Source organism: Haplochromis burtoni, unplaced genomic scaffold (assembly GCF_018398535.1).
Source record: "Haplochromis burtoni strain Fernald_Lab_line unplaced genomic scaffold, NCSU_Asbu1 Contig_734, whole genome shotgun sequence".
Taxonomy (NCBI): Eukaryota; Metazoa; Chordata; class Actinopteri; order Cichliformes; family Cichlidae; genus Haplochromis; species Haplochromis burtoni.
The window spans coordinates 82,082-107,517 of record NW_024583095.1 but is presented as its reverse complement, the minus strand read 5'-3'; the positions used below and the strand labels follow the sequence as shown (position 1 = coordinate 107,517).

General features: G+C 43.3%; 2 protein-coding genes across 4 annotated transcripts in view; both read right to left on the bottom strand.

The window, feature by feature from the left end:
- Window positions 1-13,725, bottom strand: mfap3l (microfibril associated protein 3 like). Of its 2 annotated transcripts, none has more exons than XM_005949959.2 (3): window positions 13,159-13,725; window positions 11,358-11,758; window positions 1-5,489 (listed from the first exon to the last, which is right to left on the bottom strand). In XM_005949959.2, exons 2-3 carry the CDS (start codon window positions 11,623-11,625, stop codon window positions 4,615-4,617), a joined length of 1,143 nt encoding a protein of 380 aa, XP_005950021.1. In that variant the 5' UTR covers window positions 11,626-11,758; window positions 13,159-13,725; the 3' UTR covers window positions 1-4,614. The 2 variants fall into 2 exon arrangements, with proteins under 2 accessions (XP_005950021.1, XP_005950020.1); XM_005949958.2 differs by having other exon boundaries at window positions 13,293-13,635.
- Window positions 13,726-15,460: 1,735 nt separating this feature from the next.
- Window positions 15,461-25,436, bottom strand: part of aadat (aminoadipate aminotransferase) — a 14,467-nt gene continuing 4,491 nt past the window's right edge. Inside the window, exons 1-13 of one of the 2 annotated variants that reach the window (XM_005949953.3) lie at window positions 24,628-25,428; window positions 23,538-23,706; window positions 23,215-23,347; window positions 22,937-23,011; window positions 22,645-22,854; window positions 22,386-22,451; window positions 22,188-22,270; window positions 20,332-20,428; window positions 19,595-19,656; window positions 19,427-19,491; window positions 17,676-17,782; window positions 16,543-16,644; window positions 15,461-16,462 (exon numbers count right to left, since the gene is read on the bottom strand). In XM_005949953.3, coding sequence (XP_005950015.1) covers window positions 16,421-16,462; window positions 16,543-16,644; window positions 17,676-17,782; window positions 19,427-19,491; window positions 19,595-19,656; window positions 20,332-20,428; window positions 22,188-22,270; window positions 22,386-22,451; window positions 22,645-22,854; window positions 22,937-23,011; window positions 23,215-23,347; window positions 23,538-23,706; window positions 24,628-24,751 — 1,335 coding nt within the window. In that variant the 5' untranslated portion in view covers window positions 24,752-25,428 and the 3' untranslated portion in view covers window positions 15,461-16,420. Of the gene's footprint in view, window positions 16,463-16,542; window positions 16,645-17,675; window positions 17,783-19,426; window positions 19,492-19,594; window positions 19,657-20,331; window positions 20,429-22,187; window positions 22,271-22,385; window positions 22,452-22,644; window positions 22,855-22,936; window positions 23,012-23,214; window positions 23,348-23,537; window positions 23,707-24,627; window positions 25,429-25,436 lie in introns of those variants that run through there. The other variant, XM_042215475.1, reaches the window with a different exon arrangement.

Here is a 25,436-nt window from a genome sequence, read left to right as displayed (position 1 = left end):
TTAATCAAACGTCATCACTCGATGAAGGGAAATGAAGTGAGGTGTGTGTGTTCCTGTGTCCGTCTTTGCATTGCAGTGACTGTCCTGCTGTGGTGTGACAGGATCGTCTTTGTTACCTGTGGTGTTGCCTAACGTTGTGTTTCATACTGATCTCGATGTTTTTCTTTTTTTTGTTTCTCTTTTTTTTATTTATGGGTAGTCTGGATAGAGTTGTGCATTACTATAATAAATTTCATGTATGATTACAACAATTGTTTGATTGTATATTAAAAATAAAACCTGTAAAGATTAAAATTTGTTTTAAATTAAAAAAAAAAAAGATTCAAGTTGCACACGAGGACTGATGTGTGATTTGTTCTCGGCAGGTTTTGCTTGTTGTCAGGCTGTCAGCTCCACTTGTTAGCTGTCATGAAGCTCACAAAAGTCCTCGATTTTAGAATCAGACAGACTTTTCAGAAAACTTTATAGTTTCCACGAAGACAAAGTTTATTTACCCTTTTCATTAAAATAGAAACTCATTCTTACAAAAAAGAAAAAGGTGCTCTATAAAATACAAACCCATCACCTGTTGACCGACAGGTTACCAGGTACACCTGATCAACTGCTTGTAAATCTAATCAACCAATCACATGGCAGCAGCTCAACACATTTATTCATGTGGACGTGATCAAGACGACCTACTGAAGTTTAAGCTGACACTGGTCTAATTGTTACAGAAACTGCTGGGATTTTCCCCACACAGACATCTCTCTGGTTTATGATCGGGAAAATATCCAGTGAGCAGCAGTTTTCTGGAGGATTTTATTTTGGGCAGACTGCTTCAACCTGAAGGCAGGCAGCAGTAACTCAAATAACTATTGTTACCATAGTAGACGATGCAGAAGAGCATCTCTGAATGTTGAATCTTGAAGCAGATGGGCTTCAGCAGCAGGAGACCAGCTGCCACTGCTGTCAGCTAAGATCAGGAAACTGAGTTCACAGGTTCACCAAAATTGGACAACAATAGACGGCGTCTGGTCTGATGAGTCTCTGGAACTTTCAGAAGGTAGGTTTAGAAGTTGGTGTCAATTGCATGAAAGCGTGGCTCCATCCTGCCTTGTATCACCAGTTCAGGCTGGTGGCGGTATAATGGTGTTGGGGATATTTTCTTGGCAAACTTTGAGCCCCTCGGTACTAACTGGGCATCATTTAAAAACCACAGCCTGCCTGAGTATTAATGCCAGTCATGTCAATCCCTTTATGACCACAGTGCACCATCTGATGGCTGCTTCGAGCAGGACGACACACCATGTCAGAAAGCTCAGATCAAACTGGTTTCTTGAACATAATGAGTTCACTGAACTCAAACAACCTCCACAGTCTCCAGATCTCAGTGTGATAGAGCAGCTTTGAGATGCGGAAGAAGAGGAGATTCAAATCATAGATGTGTGATGCTGTCATGCCAACATGGACCATGAAGGTACCTAATAAACTGTCCAGTGAGTGTAACTCTTGATTTGCTGTCTCTTTTCCTTTCATGTAATGGCTGCTTTGTATTTCAGGTCATCAGGTTTTCTTTGGAGTTGTGGTTGCAATCTTGTGGTCTTTGCCAGAGGAAGAACCTGCAGGCCGAGCTATCACTTACTGTAAACGTTGTAAGGATTTCATTATTGTTTGTAGTCAAATGCTGTGCAAATACTCTCCACCCTGCTTTGCACGTTGTTTATTCGGGCACTTAGAAACATTAGTGTGGATAGGCACGCACTCACTCTCTGTTCTCATGTTGCTCCACAGCCATAATTTGCCATATTGTTGACACAGATGTGGCACATCTGGCAGCTGTGGTATAACTTTACTGTATATAATCTAAGATAAAAGCGGAGTTTGATATGAAACTGATGATGCAAAGAAAATCTTGTTTAAAAAAGAATGTTATCCACTTTATCAGGTTCTTCCTCCAGAGCCAGTTGAAACAGGAAATGCCACCTAAATTTAGGGTGGATCTACTTACCCACTGGCTCATCTTACCCCACTTTCCTCCAAGGACACGCTGACACTGTGTGTGTGTGTGGCAGGACAGAACAAACAGCTAATAGGTTTCCACTGATGATTCTTCCACTGATGATTTGCTGTGCATAGACTGTATGAAACATCTTCTCTCTCATTCAGTCTCTCCTAATAATCTCTGTGGTTGCAGCTTTCTCAACAACTGCTCAGTCATATTGCAAGAAATCTGACACATGAAGTCTTTTCTGTTTATACATGTTTGTAAAACAGATATTAATTGCTTTTTTTGTGATGTTAAAAAAGGATTTCAAGCCTAAAATGAACTCTTGTGTCTTACTGAAGCGTCTGAGGTTCCCTTTAGGTGTAATGCAACAGCCTGCTACTGAAACAGAAAAGGCTTCTCTCAGATCGAGACATTTGTTTATTCGCACTGCACTTTGTGATTTAGCTCTTGTCCTCAGACTAGCAGAAGCTAATTAGTGCAGACAGGAAGTCTTATAATGTTGTCCCAAACGCAGGAATGGGGTTGAGTTTGAGAGGTTCAGGTTTCCCAGAGATGGACCAGCTTCTGTGAGCAGTCCCTGCCCAGTGTCTCAGCGACCTGACAGCGATCCACTTACACATCTATCATTCATGACTCTGTCCTTTCCCTGTTCACCTACATTCACAAAACGGCGTCTGATCCTCTTGCAGACTCAGAAACAAACAGGGCTTTCTCACCTAAATCCATATTATCATCGGATTAGCTGTGTGAACATTTTGTGTGCAGCTTCTCAGTTTGTGGGTTTGTTGTTTGAATGAATGTGCTGCTGTTCACCTGCATTCTGAAAGAAATGAGCCTTATTTTATTTTTTCTCTCCTCAGGAGATCTGTTTCCTCCATCACCTGTGTCTGGCACGGCCTCGTAGCCATGGCTACCACAGCCATTACACAAAAAGGTCTAACTTGCATTATTAACGCCCTTCGCATGAATGCCTTCGGGAGCATACGATTTCAAGCTGAGGAAAAAGCAGACCTTGAATGGTTTGTTATTGGACTGCAGTGAAAAAGAATAAAAGGACCAAAACTTCACTGCAACTTGTTTTGTCTTTATTCAGCTTTTAAAGGAGGTCAGCTACTCCCACTTCCATCTTAGATTTTTATTCTTGATTCTACTAGAGTAACTTTACATGAGTCATGGCTCAAAATAAGCCTTGTTAGTGTATTATTAAAGGGCATAGTTGCAGCCACTTGATGCTTTAGCTTCTCTTCTCTCAGCCAATCAGAAGTAAGATGACTGTTCCATTTTTGTCACAAGAGGTCACCACAGCTCCATGTTTTTGTTTTGTTTTTGTCATGTTACACTGGATGCTCTTTCTGATACAACCCCAAAGACTTTGTCTCCTCCTACAATTGAACCAGGAACCTTTTGCTTGTTGGGAAGAAAGGAAACACCAGAAAAAGCTGAGAACTACTGGTGTAAATGGAGAGGTGCTAATAATGGCTTATTTCATACAGGGTTACTTGTGATAAATGATTACTTTGAACTGTGAATCATGCAAAGCTGCTGTAATAGCTGGAAATGAGCATAATAAGTTCCATTTAATATGCCAACTTCATGACTGATAATGAAAAAAAGACATCAGACCAAACTGTGGAATCATTTTAAGCACAGCACTTTCATTTTATTCCACTACAAAAGAGAAGCATCGAAGAGCACCAGAAGAAGCAGAACATCGCCCACTCATATCTGCCACAGACTGGACCGTAAGCCAAGCGAAGGGCCAAACAAAAGGAGTCATTTCAGTCCCAGAGAAAGATGTCTAAAATCCCAACATGCAGCAGAAATACGACTGTACTGTAAAGTTTCTGCAGAAGCAAGACGAAGATGCAGAAATCGGGTCAGGAGTCAAATTAAAATAAAATCACAAAGGAAGCGAAGCTGCTCTTCTCTACTCAAGCGAAAACAAGACACTAGTCTTAGTAAGAAGATAAAAATGACTAAGAAACAAAAATCACAGCACAAAATGGGCAGTAATAATAAAAATACTCAAAGTATTTTAAGGGAAACAGATCTAAGCTCCACCCAGTGTGTGTGCTCTCTCTCCTCGCTTACTTCCATGTTGTTAGAGATGCAGAGAGCTGTACAATCATGAGTAAGCAGTCGGACTGTCGGTTATTGCTCCTCGAGTCCGGCATGCATCTGTAGGCTGTGACAGTAGCTGGATGTGAATTCTGGAGTGGATCTAGGAAGCTCGCTTTCACAATCCGAAAACAAGAGCACGCAGAGCAGCTTGAGGCAGATTTCTGAAGTATGTCGTTAAAAACCCCTAGCACTGTAAGAAACTACCAACTGAAAAATCCCCACAACTCTTTAAATAAGAACACAGGAAATGCCCGTTTACAATGCTTTGCTTGTTACATTTACACTGATATTCCTCCGCCCGGATACATTCAAGCACCCAGAGTCTCCTTTTGATTGATTTTCAGTAGATGAGCCTGCAGAGGTTTAGAGCGATTGTTCACAAACGATAAATACAACTGATTGTTTCTCTTCAAAATGTGAACTTACAAATGTTTATGGACCTTTTTCAAGTGGAAATGCATAGCAGGGTAACGTATCGTCTCTCCGGAGCTCGCCACAGTTCGTCACACGTGGCTCTCGTAGAACACCTGGCATGTTGGGCTCTTGCTTGCCACCGGTTCGTCGGCGGCAGCGACCTCCTCGGTGTCCTCGGGCTGCTCATTGTGGTGAAGAGAAGACGGCGGCGGGGACGGGGACGCCGTAGCCTCTGGCTGCTCTGCGGCTTCCTCGCTGTACCCGCCGACAACGAGTGGCGGGTGGACCGACACCTGGATGGCGATGTGCTGCGGCTGCTCGTGATCAGAGGAGTTGTCGGAATCGGCGGCGGGTGACTCGCTGCGTCCCCGCTCCCTCTCCTGCAGGATTGTGAAGACATCTCTCACCCCGATGGAGGGGAGCCGGCGTCCGTCGGGAGCCTGCCTGAGGAAGGTGTGCCTCATCTCCTCCACCCCCACCACCTCCAGGATCTCCTCCATGAAGGTGCGGCAGTTCATGATGAGTGGGGGCAGCGGGATGCTCCGGGCCAGCTCCTCGATGTACCGCGCAAACTCCATGGTCTTGAACTGCGTCACCTTGGCGAGCTCCAGCGTCTTGGCCGAGGTGATGATGGGGATCCTCTTGGCGATCTCAAAGGCCTTCTGCAGCTTCTCTGCGCCTTCGGTGCGGAAGAACTCGTTGATGGCTTTCTCCGTCTTCTTCAGGTGGCTGCTCATCATGCAGAGGCGCGTGACGTTCAAGATCATGATGATGGTGAAGGTGACCAGGCACACCACCATGTAGTACACGCCCATGTCGCCGTTGGTGAACACCACGCGCAGCGTCACCGTGCAGTTGGAGCTGCCGTACGCGTTGGACGCCATGCAGGTGTACTTCCCGCGGTCCGCGAACTCAATGCCAGTGATGTTGAGGACACCGTTGTCGAGCAGCGACCACTTCCCTCCTGCAGACACAGAGAAGGTCACGAATGTGTAAAACATGGAATAAAAAAACTTTTAAAGAATCAGGATTTTTGTTTTTGTGGCCCATCTGTTTGAAATGTGTTTGGAGGATTTGACTGTGTCACTGCTGCTGCTTTTCCCTGTTAATGTGCAGATTCGGTTCCTTGGAAGTTATTTTGGTCATGGCTGTGTTATCCTAACCGACTGAGCCAACAACATGAGCTTTTTCCTGGCCTGCACTGAGCCTCTGAGAGGTGACTTTTGGGCACAAATGGTCTTTGTCTATTCAAGGCAATGACTCTGTTACCTTGTTTGACAGAAATGTAGACATTTTTATCTTCTATCATTTAATAAGAAAAGCTGTCTGTTATGTTTGAGTAAACTAAATCCCAAACAAAAAATCTGGTTAAAAATCATTTTATTACAGCAGCTCCGACTGAGACGTCTTCGCGGTTGCCAAACATTTTAGACCACGCAGAAAGAAAATCCCGTCATTAGTTTTAGCAGAAACTGGACATCCTGACCAGATTTAGAATCATGACCACTCAGTGGTACAACACGGCCTACTGAAGTCAGAGTTTAAACCCTGAAAATCCTCTTAATGCATCAGTCTCCCTGCTCTGGAGTCTGCTGTAACCTCTCCTCAGCTGTGTTTCTGCAGCTGCTGCTTTTGAAGAGGAGCACTCTGTGTTTTTTTTATCCCTTCTCACTCTGCGTTTTAGAATCCGTCCGCTCAGGAAAACACGGCGTTTTATCTTCATGCCTGTCCTGTTACTGTACAGAAAGTCCTTTAAAGCATCGGCACTCTCTTATTCACCTCTATGCTTTAGTCAACAGTGCTACATGAGATAAATGAGCTGACTCGTTTTAAGGTAACATGTGGTTTGCATATGTGAGCGCAGAGCTGAAGTGACCTTAGTGTTCCTGCCATGCTTTCAATATTTAAACATGTCTCGGTGTGCTGAGGTTTCCAGCACTGATCGGCACACAAGCGATCTGTTTACCCACTTGTAAACAGATCACGGGTAATGACGTCATCTACAAAGTTTGGTTCCCTGCTAGCCTACATTTGATAACCTCAGTCACAGGGTTGGCCACCAGTTGTGGTGACAGATAACTAACAGCACCTGTCAGGCAGCACAGGAGGTAACTCGAGAAGTGCTTAATTAAAATGTGGTTTACAGTCAAATCCATGGCAGAGCGATTCATACAGGGTGTGTGTGTGTGTAGCCTAAATGTTTGCTGGTTCTGTATCAGTTCTCATTAGAATAGTAAAGAGGCTGTTTTAGCTGAGAAACTGCCTGGAGTCAGAGTGGTGCTGTTAACACCTGTGTGTGGTTTAAAGGGAAAGGAGAAAAGCATTCGATGCCTGCTGTTCTCACCCTCATGAGCTATTCTAGTGAGTGATGGAGAAGCAGACGACTTCCTCTCACAGTCCAAAGACGTGCTTGTTAGTGAGGTACCACATACCACATTGTCAATACCTGTATACATTTCTAAGTGATATAAAAGACCACATGATGACTTCATTGTCACGGCAGCTCCACGTGGTTATGCTCGCTGGTGCGTACAAGATTCATCACCAAAACAATCAGATCAGAGGGAGTTGCTTCAGCCTCTTCCAACACAGCAGAATACTTGGAAGAAAACTGTGTTCACCAGGGCTGGACTGGGACAAAAAATCGGCCCGGGCATTTTGACTAGAGACCGGCCCACCAAGTATTATAGGAAAAACCATAAAGCCTTTGAATGAAAACAAACGCTGTTGTGACAGTGATGTACACTGTCTTGTTGGTATATGTATGATTTCTATACATTTTCATCAGATAAAAACTTTGGTTGTAAGATTCAGATAATTATTTAATAAAAGCTAGACATTTTAAATGAGAATAAGAAAGAAAAGTATTTCTTTGTGCCCCCCTCTCCCTGTTAATGCCCTACCTGGCCCCCCTGGCAACACTTTGCTAGACCCGCCCCTGCACAGTTACCAGCTGTCAGCTACTAGAAAAGGATCCTGGTGTTATTTGTCTCTCAGAAACAGTTCATAACTTCCCTTCAACTCATTCATGTCACCTAAAAGGTAAACCTGTTTCTCCATCACCTGTTCAGCTCTGATGATTCAGTAAGGACATCTCCTGGTTTCATCTTCATGTTTCCCTCTCACCAGATAACCAAACCGACATCATGACCAGCAGCTTTTACAGCTGTGGCTCCAGCAAACATCAGCTGATACTAGAAATTAATATTAAATAAATTCTAACAACAGCTGATCAAGCTTAAACGTGCTGCTGTTGTTTAACACGTAAAATGCCACCACCAAACAACTGAGTTATTTTTACACATCTGCCAGCATCTGGCCAATCCATCACCTTTCATTGTTTATACTGTTATAAAAATAAATAAATAAAAAATTAATAAAATAAATCATCGGCCCATAAAAACAAAAAATCACCATCGGCCCCACGGGCAAATGCTGGTATGCCCGATGGCCAATCCAGCTATGGTGTTCACTGAAGGTGGAAACTTGTTTTACCACTTGAGGCAAAGATAAATAAATAAAAGAAATTAGGGCTGCACGATTTTGCATAAAATGAGAATCACGATTTTTTGGCTTAGAATTGAGATCACGATTCTCTCACGATTTTCTTTTCCAGTATAAATATTTATTGCACTTATTAACTGCACATCAACTTCGTAACAGTTGAGACTGAACATAAAAACAATAAATAAACATAAAAACAACAAATGTCTCACGTTTTGTTGTTGCCGCAAAATGTTGTACTGCTTGAAATTCCGTCTCCACCGTTGCTCGACGCTGCGTGTATAGAGCAGGTAGTGCAACAATAGAAAAATAGTTGCGGGACGGCACTGTGTAGCGTTTGTCTAGGGTGTTGATCATTTTCCTAAATCCCTCGTTTTGCACAGTGTTGATGGGAGCCATATCTTTGGTCAGGTGATAAGTGATAGCCTCCGTAATTTCTTTGTGCCTGCGGGAGTTCGACGGGTATAGGGAAGCGCTGTATAAGGTTCCCGTTATTGATGTTTGGGTGGTTGACCGGGACGGATTTTCTCCTGTCACTTTCTCGTCATCCCTGACGTGCTCTCCGTTGTTTTTTCCTGCTAATTTTAGCATCACACGGCACAGCTTCTGTATCACGTGGTATAAGGCTCCGCCCTTGTCATTTGTTGAGCAGGAAGAGTGAGCGCTTGTTTTCATGCAGATTACGTCCCGGATCAAAATGCGGTACAATCGTCGTCTTTTTTTTTTTTTTTAAATCGTTGTCATTTGGAAATGAGATCGCACATAAGTATGAATCGAGATCGCGATTTTCTAACGATTAATCGTGCAGCCCTAAAAGAAATAATAACAATAACCCATCATTAAGCATAACAAGGATACGCTTTGCTGGAGTATTTGCTAGCTGCACTCCATATGACAAATGGTAGATGAAAGTTACAGTAACTGTGTGGAAACATCCCAGGCAGAAAATATCAATTTCATTTTTATGTGACAATATTGTGCAGCTCCTGACGCGTTACAGGCTTAGATTATTAATAAGAACAATTAAAGTAAAGCGTTAAGCAGCTGTGTTATATTTGTGTGCTTACATTTAAGCTTGCACTGTGTCACTCCTACTTTATCCATAATGCTGTTACCATTCAGTGTTTTTTCTTCTTCTATATCATCAGAAATATTATAAATGCTGCTGACATATTATAATATGAGTATATCATCCACCTTTAATGCCAGGTTAATTAGTGAGTTACCGTGGATGTGAGGTAGACCAAAGTGTATAGAATAAAGCGTTGTATGAACATATCGCTGAGTGGGCTGCGGAGGTGCTGGTGGAGATATTGTTACTTACAGACCAAACAAAGTTTGTTGTTTCAACCTGATTCCAATCTTTGTGCTGAGCTCAGCTTAAGAGATGCTTGTCTGATAAGGTTTTGCAGCCCAGCACAGCGCAGGTGCGTTGTAGTCGCTCTGCAGTCTTTCTGCAGATGCAGTTAACATCCCTGAGTTATTGCCGTTTTCTACCTTTGGCTGAAAGTTGTTTTTAACGACCCTATTTGCTGCATATTTCCCCCACAGAGCAACGTTTTAGTGCATTCACCTCCTCCCCAGCTACTCACTGTCGCTACTGTGTGGGAGCAAGAGATGGACAGAAATCACAGAGGGCTTTTACAAATCTGCAGTATGAGGTCTAAAAACCACTTCTGCTCCTTTCTACTCGGCAATCACGATCAATTTCCCACACTGCTATCCTCCGGAGGAGAAGGATGAATGGGCATTCAGGAAATGTAGCCTGGCCGGCAAACAGTGTCCCGCCCATCCGCCTTTTTCATGTGGAGGCGAGCATTTCTAATTTTATCACCACCACCAGATTATAAAATGACTGATGTGCTGCCGAGTACTACGAGCTAACAAACTGCAGAAGCCTGTGCTACCAAGTAGGATGTGGGGCTTATCGAGGGAACTTCAGGGTTAACCTTGGGTGTTTTACTCTTGCTTCACACGCCACCTGCTCTTGAGCATGTTCTGTTTAAAATAAGAGATCAACAGGTACAAAACTACTGATCAATCAGCTCTAGGGAAAGGCACTATTCCTGGAGCATCCCTCAGATCTTAGCGCTGAGTTAGTAAGAAGGTTTAAGGTTTGGTTTTTTAAATTGGGTCTAAAAGTCGCTATTGTTCCCAGATGAGCATCAGTTTTAATCGTTTGAAAATAGTTTTTGTTCTTTTAACCTTAATCATAAACAGGACACATATGTACTTTTGGACCTTCACTTATCCTTTGAAAAAGCCAGACACACACATTCATACAGCCCTTTTCCTCTCGCACACCCACATCTGCTCCCTTTATCTTTGTAAAAAGCATGCATAGAACTTTCACCAGCAGATCTGTGCGTGTTTCTGATTGGCCAGGTACTGCTAACGTCACCCCTCTTTCATTTGAAAGTGTTGGCAGCTAGACTGATAAACCCTGGGTAGACTTTTCGAGTCGATAACCAGCTTCTTGTGACAGTTTGACTGGTAATGTTACAGTAAGTGAGACCTGATAACAGAAATATGTCCTGGGTATGATGAACTGGCTTCGTTTTACAGGATCCAGGTTAGTGACTCTGCTACGTTTATTGCTCAGTGAAGTACTGCCAGCTATGGGAAAGTCTATCTGCCCCTAATTATATTCCTGAGTGTAACCCAAGGGAAAAGCTGAGTGGCGGGTACAGACGCACTTCTGGGTTTGTAGGTCATAATAACAACTGCGGCTTCTCTTTCTCTCGCTCTCAACAGCAGGTTTCAACAGGTCGGCTCAGGAGGATCGCGAAAACAACAAACCACTGCTCCCTCCCTGTTTCTACTAAGGCGGATCACAGACAAAAGGATAGTGGGCTCGAAAGAAAATCACTAGTTTAAGGCTTCCTGAATCTAATTGACACAGACCATCCATCAGAAAAAGAATAATCACTGCTGCCAGACAAAATGGAGAATAATTGGGCCACAATCCCCCCAGGAACATAAGTCAGACTCCTCTTTGAATACAGAGCCAGCAACGCTTCTGGTCTTTAGATTCTTACGATGACTGCTCAGAATGTTTAAAGCCCACAGCACAAGCTCCCGTGGGGAGAAACCTGTAGTGTTTATGCTGATTTCTAAGTCCTGGTTAACTTACTCCAATTAAGAAAATCACCCTAAACTCATGTGGTAACAATGATGCTGCTGCAAGTAAATAAAAATGTCACTGCAAAAAGAAAAACAGTCAGGAACCACTCACTTCAGTGGGCTGCTTTAATGTGATCATTTTATAATAGGAAAGTCAGAGCAGGAAACCAGGTTTATAATGAATTTTTAAAAAAGTCTATCTCACCGCTTGTGTCCACCCGGTGACCGTGGGAGTTGAACCACTGAACGCTGGGGAATGGGTCTCCAGTGACATTGCAATCAATCAGTGTGCAGCTCCCCTCTCGGGCAATTATCTGGCTCACGCTTGTGAACACAGCGGGGACAGATCCTCCGTCTGTCGCGTTACCGGTTTCCGTGTAGTTTCCGTCTGCGTTAAGCTGTGAGGCCCCGGCAGTTTGCGAGGCGACGAAGAACACCAGGACCAGAAAAACGAATCCACCGGCCCAGTTCATTTTCTCTAGCTGAAGGTTTGTTACCCAAGGGGGACGAAACTGTCATTCCTCCAGGGACTCCATCCTGCAGACTGGCTATCTTGTGATGCTTGAGGGTAATTTGGTATTCAGCTCAGGTCCATGAAGCATCTCACTGAAGCAAGAAAGTGAGGGGCATGCAATAATTAGAGACAGCCCAGGAACAAACTAATAATAATCAGATGTTTTGATAACTAGAACTCCAACCATAGGTTAATACACTTCTGTGAGACAGGATTACGTTTTTACATTTGAATTTTGTTCACACAAAGATCTAAGATCTAAAAGTATCCATTTACAATTACACTATATGGACAAAAGTACTGGGCTACCTGCATATTGCTCCTACAAGAGCTCCTTGGCCTCAAAGCTCCCAGGGCAGTTTTTGTGCTGATGTTAATGCCTATGCCACATCCCTCAGCACTCAGCGACCCCACTCCGTAACTGTATCTGGGACTTTGTGGGTGAGTTGCTGTGGTTCCTAAAGGCTCCCACGCTCCAATAACACCACTCAGGGTTGATTTTAACCACCTGAATTCAAAGATTATGAGGTGTGGCCCAGCACTTTGCTTTATATACACTATGAAGAAACGCACTCCATGTTTAATAACCTGCAGCAGATTCTGTTTCTGTGCTAGATTTAAAGTGACAACAATCTTAACCCTGCAACCTCGCAGTTACTTCCCCTACACTGCGTTCTTATTCCGGTAAATACCATATTTTTGATCACTGCTGCTGTTATTACACTAATCGCCCATTTCCTTTATGTCTCGCAGGGTTAACGGTATCTACTGTTCAATCAGCTTTCACTGTAATAAACTGCATCCGCATCTGAGCCAGTCACACAGAAATCCTCTCTAAAACACCGTTAAATGTTCATTCATAGACTTCAAAGTTAGCAACATCAAACGGCAGCATTTTTGCTAGTCTGAAGCTGACATCGAGCTAATATTCCAGCTAAAGGCTGGTAGTGTTACATCAGACAGATATAACGCACATAGTACAGCTTAACAACAACTACGATTAACAATGTTGTTGTTTTTTTAACGTTTTATCCATATAGGCAGCCTTGCTTTGCGTTACAACCGCATCTTTGGGCTCGATTAGTATGAAAACAAAGGGAGACTGCCACATAACGGAGCTGTGTGTGGGCTCCGGCTATTTTCCGCTGTCACACGTAAAGTCCCTCCGACGAAAATAACGTTACCTACATTACTTTATCAATTAGGTAGAATACAGATATGTCAATGCGGATATTAGTCATGTGTGGTTGAGCTGTTAAGATTTTAAACTGTGCTTGAGGATAAAATAAAATAAAACAAGGGCGTGGGGCCCGGCTACGTGCTGGACAGCAAATATATGTATGGGGACCCTTCCAGAACTGTGCCACCGCAGACTGTTTACACAGGACGAGGGTTCATTTCATGTATCGCTACAGTTAAATTGTCAACGTTACTGGACCAAAAGAGGAGAAACAAATAGCTGAAAAGACATCGGGTAATGCTGCAACGTTACCTCCTCGGCGGAGAGCCAAGCGGTCCAGCAAGCCGGTCCTTACCGTTGACAATGGCAGCGGCGGCGGATAAACGGTCCTAAAAACGGCAAAATCCGCGACTCCCCCGCTAATAAAACTCGGGCTTCATACTCACATCATGGTCGGCCGCTGTTTCACCTCGAAAGTTTGGTAGAAACTACCATAGTCGGCGGTTATCGCTGTGCTATTTCTGCTCGGGCATCATCGTCCTCCTCCTCATCGGACCGCTGACAGCTCGCTCTGCAAACGACGACTGAGCTGCTTCAAGGCACGGAGGGAGGCAACGTCGCCCAGTTGCTTGGGTTGCCCTGCCTGTACAGATGGCTGCCAGACTCAAACTGAATTCTCACTTTATACAATAAAAGAATATTTGTGACATGGTTTCTATAACTTAATCCATTTTAACATTCTTTGCTTGATTTTTGATCACGTGGGGTGCGCAGAGGGTGGGAAAAATGCAACACATGAACAAATACTGGTGCAGTGCAATACGATCTAATACCGCTAATATGCTGCCAGTACTTCAACTTATCCAAACCATCACTAAACCTGTTCTCTTATGCTCTCTGGTTAATTTATTAGCAGCTTACACCAGGCAGGGAGGATATTGGAAATTCTGTTAACTTGAGCTTTTAAACCACAAAAAGCCACAAGTTAATACACAAAACAGGTTTAAAAAATGTAGATTTTTTAAATTTAATTAAAAATTAAGCACCATGGGCTGATTTAAAATGATACTTGTGTTTACATGGTTTACTTTCAGATAGATCAGACAAACCTAGACACACGAAGTAAGATATTAAATGGAAGCTTTAATACACAACACACCTGTGAGCATCAGTGCTGGAGCCTCGTTTATCCTTCCTCACACAGGATATAACTGCTGCATGTTTATGCAGCCCGGCCTCCAGACTCCCACGAGGACAGAAGTAAGGTCTGAACAGCTTTCCAGTGCAAAAGACTGATAACCTCGCTCACATAAAGCCTTGTGGCATTTAATAGCATGGCACACTAAGTAGGTTATTTTGTGCATGTCTGCATTACAGCGTAGGCCTATAGTAAGAGGTAAATGGGCTGTGGTGAAAACACATTCTAAAAGGCTGTTCAAGGAAAAGACTGTATGTGGATCACAGTGCCAGCTTCCTTTTGAAACAATTAAAGGCAGAATAAAGGCTGCTCTAAATTTAGACCCGGCCAGGGTCATTCAGCCTGTACAGGCTGTTATTCTGTTTACCAGGCCTGATAAAAGGAGACCCTGAAGCCACAGCGCGAGTCGGGGATTGACGTTATATGCCAGAACCTCAGCAGGCAGTCAATAATTAAGTCAATGCTTCATCTATGTATAGAAGCTGTGGAGGTTAAGGCTGTGTGTTTTAGCTTGTGTGGAAGGTTGTTTTTATTGTTTCAAAGTAAAAACAAAACAAAAGTTTATTCAGTAACTTTAAGAGAATTTCAACTTTTCTGCTCTAGAGAGGATTTTGGTGCTTTCATCCATTTCTGTGTTAATGTTTCACATTCTACCAAACAAATCTGGGGCACTGCTTCGGTTTTAAAGTTACTGTTGACTGAAACACATTCAAAGAGAGACCTCTTCACAGTTGCTCCTCTTCAGTTGTTGTTCAGATTCCCATCCTGTTATTTACAGAAATCTTTGCATTCAAATTTGAACGCTTCATCCACGACTGCAGTGAGAGGGGTAAAGTGTTAACAGTCTTGTATCTAAGCCACCTCGCTGACCCCGTCCTCCTTTCCAGATGAATGTTTGAGCTGTACACAAACACTTCAGACTGCTACATATTAACACAGCGGGGGCAGAAAGTCTGTACAAAGGAGAAGAAAACAGTTCCCACCAAACAGATAGACCCTGTTGTTGCTGTTGTCAGCAGGTGCTGTTATGTGAGAGCCAGGAGACTTTAGAAAAAAGGATGAAGAGGAAGACGAGTCGGTGCTGAATTGTTCATGACTTCACCTGAACCTGACCAGCTCTCAGGTCCCTCCACTTTGCATACCAAATATCCTTGGGCAAGATACTATCCTCAAGTTGCTATGGATGTGTGTGAATGTTAGCTAGAACAAGCGTAGAAAAAAGCACTGGTGTGAATGAGGCAAGTTTTCTAAAGCGCTTTGAGTGCTCAGAGTAGAAAAGCACTATGTAAGAACCACACCAATTACTTTGTAAAGTGAAATCAGATCAGTCCACCTGCAATATGATCTGATTTTATCATCTGCACCAATCCCTGAGCAGCAAACTACAAACAGACTAAAAAAAAATATACAACAAAATACAAAAGGTAAAAAGTCCTTACTTTATTTCACAGATGAGATAAAAACCATGTTCTCATGCAGTAATGAGTTTGTGTAGCCATTGTTCATTATACAGCAGTGAGGCTGTGTCTGCCATGTTTGCCCTGGTTTGGGTCCCAGGGGTCAGAGTTTCTTTAGAGGGTTTTTAATGTGTTGGATATTCTGATCCTCTTAGTTTGAGGTTGCTGCTGTGCTGAGGTTTCGATTCAGCTATGTGGTGCTTCAGGTCTTGCTGTATTCTTCTTTCCTGGAGTTGAGTCCTTGCTTTTTCTACGTGGTTTCAGTTCCTAGTTTTAGTTTATTTATGTTTAGTGTTTTCAGGGTTTCGTTTTCTGTTCCTCCCTCCACCTCGTCCTTCTCCATTTCCCTTTGTATTACTTACTTGCTTGAATGTTTCAGCATGAAAGTGAACCACTTTCATAGTACAGAAAACTCAGGGCTAACCTTGAAGTTACCCAGATAAACCTAAATCTTGCTTTGTCGCAGAGGCCTCTGGTCTACTTTAAAATAATTATATCAAGAACTGTTAAGACGGAGCTCTCTGACTTCCTGCTCGCTAAGAAAGGGATCATTTTTCTTCTAGAAAATGATCTGTTTGTTAACATGAATTCATCCCAGAGATTATGACGTCTCTGTGATGGGTGATGGTTAGAGTTGGAAAAACTAGATTTAGAAGAACTTCATTAAGCGTTTAGGGTGTGCTGTACCGATTTCTTGGTCTGCTAAACAAACTCTGAGCTGAGGAAGGCGGGCATCACTCAGATGATCAGATACCTTCTTCACCCAGTCAGCACACCTATAGTTTTTTCTGTGTAGGTCCTGATTTTGGGCTTGTAACACTATAATTTTGACAGTCATAAGAACGCACTATTAAATCTAAACTAAGCCCTTCAACTACATATTTAAAAAATCCTGCATCTGCCAAGGACGAATAAACCATCACAAAGCCTCTTTGATGAGCGCAGAGAGTCTTTTCAAAGCCTGGTGGAGAAAGAAATACAAGATTAGATTGAGTTGTAGAGATTGTATGTGTTTATCTGGTTGTTTATCCATTTGTTTACCTCATCAATCTGCTCCGGTGTGCTGAGAGAAAAGGCCGCTCTGACGTAGGGGCAGGGCTCACTACTGTTGATCATGAACACGCCTCCAGGAACTAGCAGGACCTGTAACACACACACACACAAACATGTATCACCAGTTCTTACACATCTCCAGTTTTTACACAGGGAATAAAACATATTACATATTGTCTTTTCCTACATTCACCCCAGCCAAACTGTGTCTTGAGCTAACATGAAGCCAGGCAGGTCACCAGATTTTACTCTAAATGATAAAAATTACAATCATGTCCGTCTAAGTCCAGAAAAGTCCAAAAAAAAGCTTACATTAGCTTTCAAACAGCTCACTGAGTAAAATGACAACTTTGTGATATATTTTAGTTACTGCAGGCTTTTTGTTAGGAAGGTTCAGGTACTGGATACAAACTGTGAGGCCAAATGTTTCCCTTTATGCCAGGTTGTGTCACCGTCGTATTTCTCTCTGTTTGGTAACTTTTTTAAAAAAATTACTATTTGTGGCATTATTCATGTGAAGTGAGAGGAACACCAGGAATAACGTCCAGGATATCCTCCATGTTTGGTCAACATCCTGTCTTCTCTGATAACCAGCTTTCTCACTCTGATATAGCAGTTTGGATTGGGTATAAATATTCTGGTATCTGTTTTGATCTCACAGCCTGTAAACCGTTCGCCGTGGCATTTATGACAGCACTGAAAGACTCATTTTAGATTCAGCTGTCCATTATTCCTCCTCTGTCCAATGACACAGTGGTGTTATTATCTGCTGTATGAAGGCTTTAAATGCTCAGGACTCAGAGGACACGAGCCTGCTGTGCAGAGGCCTTGGAAAATCCCGATTGTACCCACTCTTGTTCATACACAGCTAATTCAGTAGCATGGAATTACAAACACACTGTGTGTGAGTGTGTGTGTTTGTGAGGAGATGTTTGCACCAAGGCCGATGCAGGTTTTGTGTCTCGGCAGAGTGTGGGATGGTGCTTGTAAAGCAGCCTTTGTGCAAGTGTTTTCCCTCTCACGCACACACACGCACACAAGTGCCTCTGGGGTATCTGCTGTTCAATAGGCAGGTCTTAACCTGAAAAGAGAACAGCACCTGCATGTTTGTTCACACTGACCTCTTTCTCCAACGCCTTCTCCATGATCAGCTGCTGGGTATCAGCTATGCCCTTCAGTTTCATCCACAGGAACATGCCTGCTGATGGTGTGTGCCACTCTGCTACATCTGCACGCACACACACAAACAAAAGTGCCTGAGCATTTTTTCTGTGATTCACAATGCCTCTTTGGTCATACAGTGCTTTAAGTAGGCCTCACTGGTTTAGTGGCTGCTGGTGCAGTGAGCCACAAAATCTCACTTAGATTCAGTGTCTTTGGTTCCTGAAAATACTACTGGGCAGAAAGTCCAAGAAAAGTGACTGAGGAAGATGAAGAAGGATGAGAGGAAGTGTCAAAAATCACTGATAGTTCACTACACCTTAGTTCTGGGTTTGTTAGTGAATCTGCTGCCAAATGTAAGTAATTTTACAAAAATGACTGCTGTTAGATGGCGGCACTATTGCCTTACAGCAAGAAGGTCCAGAGTTCGACTCCACAGGCCGGCCGTGGCCTTCCTTTGTGGAGTGCATGTTTGTGTGTGTGTGTGAGTGTATTAGTGCGTGTGTGTGTGTTCTCTGTGAGTACTCTGGCTTCATCCCATAGTTAGACATGCAGTTAGTGGGGTTAGGTTAACTGGTGATTAAACTGCCTCTGAGTGTCAGTGGTTGTCTGTTTCTCTGTGTTAGCCCTGTAACAGACTGGCAACCTGTCCAAAGTCTAATTGTAAGTAATCATAAGCTTTATGATGAATGTAAATAACTAACACTTTTATATGGGTGTGGCCCCACTACAGTACTTTTCCATTTATACAGCATGACCTTTTGGCTCCAGCCCGTTATGAATGAAGGTCAGAGCTGTCTGGATGCAGAGGTAAGTTTTCCTTTTTCCATTAATGGGGATATAATAAATATTAAATATGTTTAATCCATTTCCTTCCTGAGAAACCAACTGTAAACCAGACATTTTCCTAATAATTTGAAACACACACACACAAACTTAGAAATACCGGTTAACCTAACGAGTTGGTGTTTGGACTGTGGGAGGAAGCTGGAGTAAAATGGTAAATGGCCTGTATTTGTATCGTGCTTTACTTAGCCCCTATGGACCCCAATGCGCTTTACACTCCATTCAGTCATCCACCAATTCACAACCACATTCACATACCCAGAAAGACCCACACAGGCACAGAAAGGGCCTCAGCACACTCAAATAATCTTGGTCATTGCTTAATAGTGTTGCTCTTCTTCAGAAAACTATACAGGAACCTTAAAACGGAGTATGCTGACAACAGATTTCACCTTCAGCCTCAGTGGGTGTGAGCCTTCCATCAAAGATCTAAATCTATGTTTGCAAGCACAGACTGTATATAAAGGATGACTGTTGCTTCCAGCAGGAGGCGACACCTCTGGATGCAAAGAGAAAATTACCCTATTGGTAACTTGACCTCATTAAATGCCTACCTGCTGACTTTATGGTTCAACCACTAGTTTATAGACATACCTAATACAGCATGGAACAATTTAAAGTGAACTAGAATACAAAACATGGTACCCTTCACGGCTTGGCCATGTTTAAAAGCCGTTACTGTTTGCCTATCAGAATCACTCATGTCAGTCTGGAGTGTTGACACATCAAAGCTGATCTGACTGTGGCTACATCACCTGTTATATAGAGTCTATGAGTCCAGCTTAAAGGAAACATGAAGTAAAGTGAACAGGTCACTGCTTGTTTACATGTGGATACTTTGGGCTTCATCAGTGAGTGCACAAACCTTTGAGCCATTTGTCTGCAGAGCTGATCATGGCATCTCGCTGTTTCCTGTAAAACTCAATCACCCTGCAAGAGGAAAGAAAAGAACTGTTTGATTTACTGTTGGAAACGTAACTGGATCCAAGTCAGTTTTTAACAAGTCAAACTGGTCAGACAGGAAGTGACATACTTGTCTATGTGCTGGAGGAAACCCTCCTGTCCCCAGCTGTGCAACAACTGAGACACCATGAGCTGAAAGAAAGCAGGGCACTCTGATTATATATTGGCATCACTCCAAATCATTTGACTGTAAAATGACTCTACAGCAGATAATAAAACTGCATATTAATAGTTTAATGAGTTGAAGAGGCACACTTTCCTCCTTCTCACATGGGGTGTTTATGTGTGTTCTGGCCTGAGCTGTTTGCATTTTAAATCTTTCATGCATTAATAACATTTCTGGTTTAGATTAGATGAATATGCAGAGGTGAGGATTAAATAAGAGGTTGGAGGCAGATCTTTTGGAGGTCCTCATTAATCCTCTCCTCCTTCTTTCTGAGTAAAATCTCCTCTGCTGCTTCTGCTAGTTCAGACACGCGATAAATTCTTTTTCAGCTTTAAATGTAGCGTGACAGCAGCACACCACTCATCCTCGCCTGGTTTGAGTTTATGTCTGTGCAAATCAGGCATGCCTGGTGGGTGGGAACTTAATCTGGCAGAGTATAAAAGTCAGTAATGACTCTGCTCACAAATATGCTTCATTGCTAGCACACTGCGCAACTGTGCTGCCCTGCTCTGTGTTTACTGCTGCTTTATGTGATGGCATACTGTCACTATCAACAGCACTTCACGCTGAAAGATTTCTTTTAGTCCATTCAGGGTGAATACGATGAGATTCTGGGTGGTGTTAAGTGGGAGATTTCTCACCTGTGTGAAGGTGCTTGTGTGCATCGTCGAAGCCTGGATGTGCAGCACCACCCGGTCTACGAGCGGTTTGGGGCCGGTCACGAAACCTATCCTCAGTCTGAAGCAACAACACAACCAGCTGAATAATTCAAGTCAGAAACACTCACAGTACATAAAACCTGGAGTCAAATATTAACTTCACTCTTAAACCTAAGACGTAAACACTCTGTGACCGGATCCTGTTTTAACAGACTGTGTTTCGCAATGTGACTTCACTGAAACTGAGGAACTGAAGCCTGGATAAGCAATGCTGGAAACACACATTACTGTGCAGATAAAGGCTGGGGTGCCATATTTACATTTTGTGTCCATGAGGATGTTGCTTGATAAACGAGTGTCTGTACTATGTCACTTGGCTGGAAGCCTCTGAATGTGTCGACAACATAAGTCAGTAAACCCTGCTTGAACCCCTTTAGAAATAGCTACACACTATACTACTGTAATCTTTATAATTTCCTACAATTCACCTCACTACTATACTTACGATTGTTTAAAAGACTGCATTTGTTGTTTTTTATTTGTGGTTAAAGTGTAAAAGTTATTCCATGCGTTACCTTTGGCTGCTCTCTTAGTCACAAGGCTCTCACCACAGCAGGTAGCGCTCTGTGTTTGATTTGGCAGATTTTTATGCCTGATGACACAAAAGGGATTTGTGTCTCCTCCCGGAAACAAACCGGGGAACTTTTGCTTGTTAGGTGAATATGTAAAAAACTATGGAGCCACTCTCCAAAGCCATCACATCATGTAGTTAAAAACATAAATAAAAAAATAACCGGAGGGATTTTTCTAGATAAACTTCAAGCGAGTGAGTGAGCCATATATTTTTATGTGGCACTGTGATATTTCTTTTTTAGGAGTTTATTTTTGAGCGTTTTTACCTAAACTGAAAATGGCTGAGAGCAGACTCGAACCTGGACCCCTGCAGTGACCCTTTAGCACATGGGCTGCCTTCTAGACCTGTATGCTACATCAGTGTCTGATCTTTGAGGTACTTTGACTCATAAAAATGTTTCCTGACATTTCTCCCCCCCCCCCAATCTATTACTCCTACAGCTTTTCACGGGTCCAGTGATGTGGCAAGAATACCAATAGAGCAACACATGACACTGGAAACATGTTATTTTAACATTAATAGTACTGATTTTCCACTTTTACCATTAAATGCAATTTTTTTTACTGTGAACTGCAGCTAACAGAAGAAGATTACAAGGTATCCTGAGGTGTGTGCAGTTTGACAACTGAGCAGCTGGAGCTCAGACACAGGCCACGGACAAACTTGTTGCTTTCAGGCATATTTGGACAACGTTTGCTGCCTGAAATACTTTCTCCCTGTTACTGATCAATGTGTACATGAACAGTTGGTGGCCTTTAGAGGCAGGTGGTGTTTCAGTCTCTTAAAAAAAAGCAGCCAAGTATGGCATAAAGATCTGATGAAAAAATGTGATGCCAGAACCACAAATAAGTACATTAGAACATCATTTAACATTTCTGTCATAGACAAAAGGGAACGCTACAGTTGTGATAAACACATATTCAGCCATTTAAACAAACTATTCCTGCAGAACATATTACAGGTCATACATCACCCTATTCTGTCATTTTAGTCGCTAAAATAGTTTGTTTACTTGAGGGCTGAACCAAATATATGTGTTCCTGAAGGATGCTGACGTTTTCATTCCTACAAACATGTAAAATAAATTTTTGTGTCAGGTTCATAGTCGCTAGGGCAAATCAAGAAATGGGAACATCAGTTCCACATGTACTGGGAGTAAAACAAATCCACCCACCTAAACGGTCACAAAGGTTGAGAAACTCACCCTGAAGACAGAATTTTGGAGAAGGAGTCGGTCCTGATGATCCTCCCATCAACATCCATGGAGAGAAACGTGGGAGCCCACGGCTGCCACACAAGTAAACATGACATGAACTAACTGTGACCTTTATTCATTATTAATGAAGGTCAGATTAACAGGCTGCCGTTTGTCATTTAAAGAAAAAATCTCTTGTCTTTGCACCTTTTCAAACTGCAGGAAATAGTAGGGGTCATCCTCGATGATGAGCATGTCGTACTGCCTGGCCAGCTATTAAAGGGAAGAGAGGTTTAAATAAAAAACGTCAGAGTGAATCTGCAGGGAAAGCAGCTTTACAACAGGCTGTAATTAGCAGAGTGCACGCTTCACTGGTTTGCTTTGTACGACCGTGACTCAAGAGAGTCAAAATCTGCAGCGTGTGCATGTATTTATCTCACTGAGTATGACTTTGGCGACGACTTACCTCATACACTTCCTTCTTCCTCTCTGCTGTCATGGAGGCCCCGGTGGGGTTTCCTCCATTAGGGATAGTGTAGAGGATTTTGGGAGCGGTGCTTCCGGGCTTGTGGACCTCTGACGGATCCCACCGGGACAGGACTTCCTTCAGAGCTGCAGGTATCATGCCATGCTGATCGCTGGGAACGTTTACCAAGTTGCAGCCGAGAGGATGGAGCTGCACAGGAAATGAGAGCGTAAGGTGGTCGCAGTGCTTCGTGTCACAATGTTTGTGATGTGCAGAAGAAAAATGCTCTTACTGCTGCGAGCGTGCCCGAATACGTGGGCGCATCCAGAAGAACATTGTCTCCGGGGTTGACCAACATCTCAAACACCTGCACCAAAACCAGCAAACATACGAGGCTAAGACACAGGCTGTGAATGTTTTCCTTGACATGAAAAACTGCTATAATAAATAAAACTATATTAAAATATAGAGATTCTTACTTTAAAGCTATAGCTTAAGGGTTTCAGTGGGTCTAAGCTGTTCAGCTGATGTCAGATGGACAGGTAAATCTACAGGTGGTGGTGTCAGTACCTTGCAGAGCCCCTCCTGGCTCCCCGTCGTCACACACATCTCCATCTGCCCGCTCTCAGGGCTGTAGCTAGCAGTCGGCGGGTTGTGGAGGTTCTTCTGCAGGTTTTTCATCCACGTCAGCAGCTCAGGTATTCTACGCATTGAAGAGAAATCAGGTGTTTCCAAGACAAATCTATTTTCATAAAATAGTAATCTGTTTTATTTTAACACAAATACTGCACATGTCTGCATGAGCGTCTGTCTTAATCCTCTAATCCAAACTGAAATGCTGTTCTGAAAACTGTCACAAAGCAGTGACTGATTCTGTCGTCTGGATTTCTCACCCATTAGAGGCGGAGTACTGCAGAGCTCTCTTCATCGCCTCCTCATCGAAGGTGACTGTCTGCCCGTTCTTCACCATGATGGACGCTGACTGGAAGGGGAAGGTGTTGGAGTTAGGAGCTCCTCCGGCCAAAGAAATCAGCGATGGAGGTGACCGCTGCTGCAGCTCAGCTTCATGTGGGATCACAGAGAGAAGATGATGAAACCTTCAGCTCAGCCTCCTGTCTTTTATTCAGTTCCACCGTCTCACCAAACCATACATCACAGCATCACTACCATCTTGTAAACCTTCCCTTTTACTCTTGCTGCTATCTTTCTGTCACAATCCACCACTGATATTCGTCTCCACCCGCTCCACCCTGCCTGCACTCTCTCTTTACTTCTCGTGTGCTTTCTGTTGCTTTGCATGGATGACTCCAGGTGTTTAAACTCATCCACGATCACTACTTCTGCTCTTTGCTGTTATACTGGTCTCCCTCTCATTTACACACATGTGTTCTGCCTTGTTTCTCCTGACCTTAATTTATCTTTTCTTCAGTGCATATCTCCACCTCTGCAGGCTCTCTATCAACCTGCTCCACACTCTCACTACAGATCAGTGTCATCTGCAAACATCATAGCCCACACAGATTCCTGCCTGACCTCATCTGTCAGCCTGTTCATCACCACTGCAAACAAGAAGGGGCTCAGAGTGAATCCCTGATGTAATCCCACCACCATCTTGAACTCACCCGTTACTCCTACTGCACACCCCATCACTGTCTCACTCTCCTCATGCATTTCCTGCACCACCTCACATACATCTTTGCCACTCCTGACTTCCAGATGCAGTATCACAGTTTCTCATTTTGCACCCCATCAATTTAGAGTCACCAGTTGGTCTAAAATGCATGCTTAATTCTGATTGTGCCCACACAGGAAGAGAGAGAACATACAAACTGCACACAGAAAGGTCCCAGCTTATAGTCTCATCACCACCCAGACTTACAAATGTTTAGTTTAATATTTGTATATAACAGAAAATGTTAAAAAACTGAAATTGTCATCTGCTTGCTTTTTCTTCTGTTCTATTATTTCAGCTGGTCTTCTCACCTAATCTGTTATGTGCAATGAAACAGGGCAGATTTGGGATGTGCCTCAGGTAGCGGTATACTACTGTTCCCATAAGGCTGTGTGTGGGGGGAGCTTCCGGGTTACGAGTAAAGTTGGAAAACATCACCCGAACACGCTGCGTCCAGTGTCATCATTTATACGTGGTGTCAGAAGTGCGAACGGCGGTCTCCGCTGTTTTTTTTTTTCTTCTTCTTTTTCGAGTACAGTAAGGTGCAGTTAACTGCGAGAGAAGTTTTCGCATCGGTAACCCGAACAAGACCGGGATGCAGGTGAAGCGCGGCCGAGGCTGTGACCGGCGCTAGCAACAGGGCGCGTGCGCGCGCGCGGTCGAGCACGAGCCTCACATGTCGGAGGGAGGAGACGAGGTCGGCGCACCGGAAAGCTTGGATTCTGAACGCGAGGAAGCCAGGGATCCACACGTCACGATGGCGACCACGGTACCCAGAAACGTTTGACTTTTCTCATCCTGCCGAATGGCCAAAGTGGATCAGAAGGTTCGAAAGATTTCGCATTGCAACTGCTCTTGATAACAAATCAGACGAGTATCAAGTTAATGCACTCCTGTACGCTATGGGAGACGCTGCTGATGATGTTTTGGCAGTTTTACCACTGTGCGATGCAGATAAAAAGAAATATGCAACTGTCAAAGAGGCATTTGACAAACATTACGTAGGAAAACAACGTAATTCTTGAAAGAGCACAGTTTAACTCCAGACGGCAACAGGAAGGGGAAAGTACAGAGTCGTTCATCACTGCTGTGCACAAACTTGCAGAAAATTGTGCATTTG

What these genes read in the sequence shown, in the direction of transcription:
- mfap3l (XM_005949959.2), bottom strand. Translation starts at nt 11,625, where the DNA reads ATGAACTGGGCCGGTGGATTCGTTTTTCTGGTCCTGGTGTTCTTCGTC. An exon ending in TCACCGGGTGGACACAAGCG is followed by an intron (nt 5,490 to 11,357) that starts GTGAGATAGACT and finishes CTGTGTCTGCAG; the next exon opens with GAGGGAAGTGGTCGCTGCTC.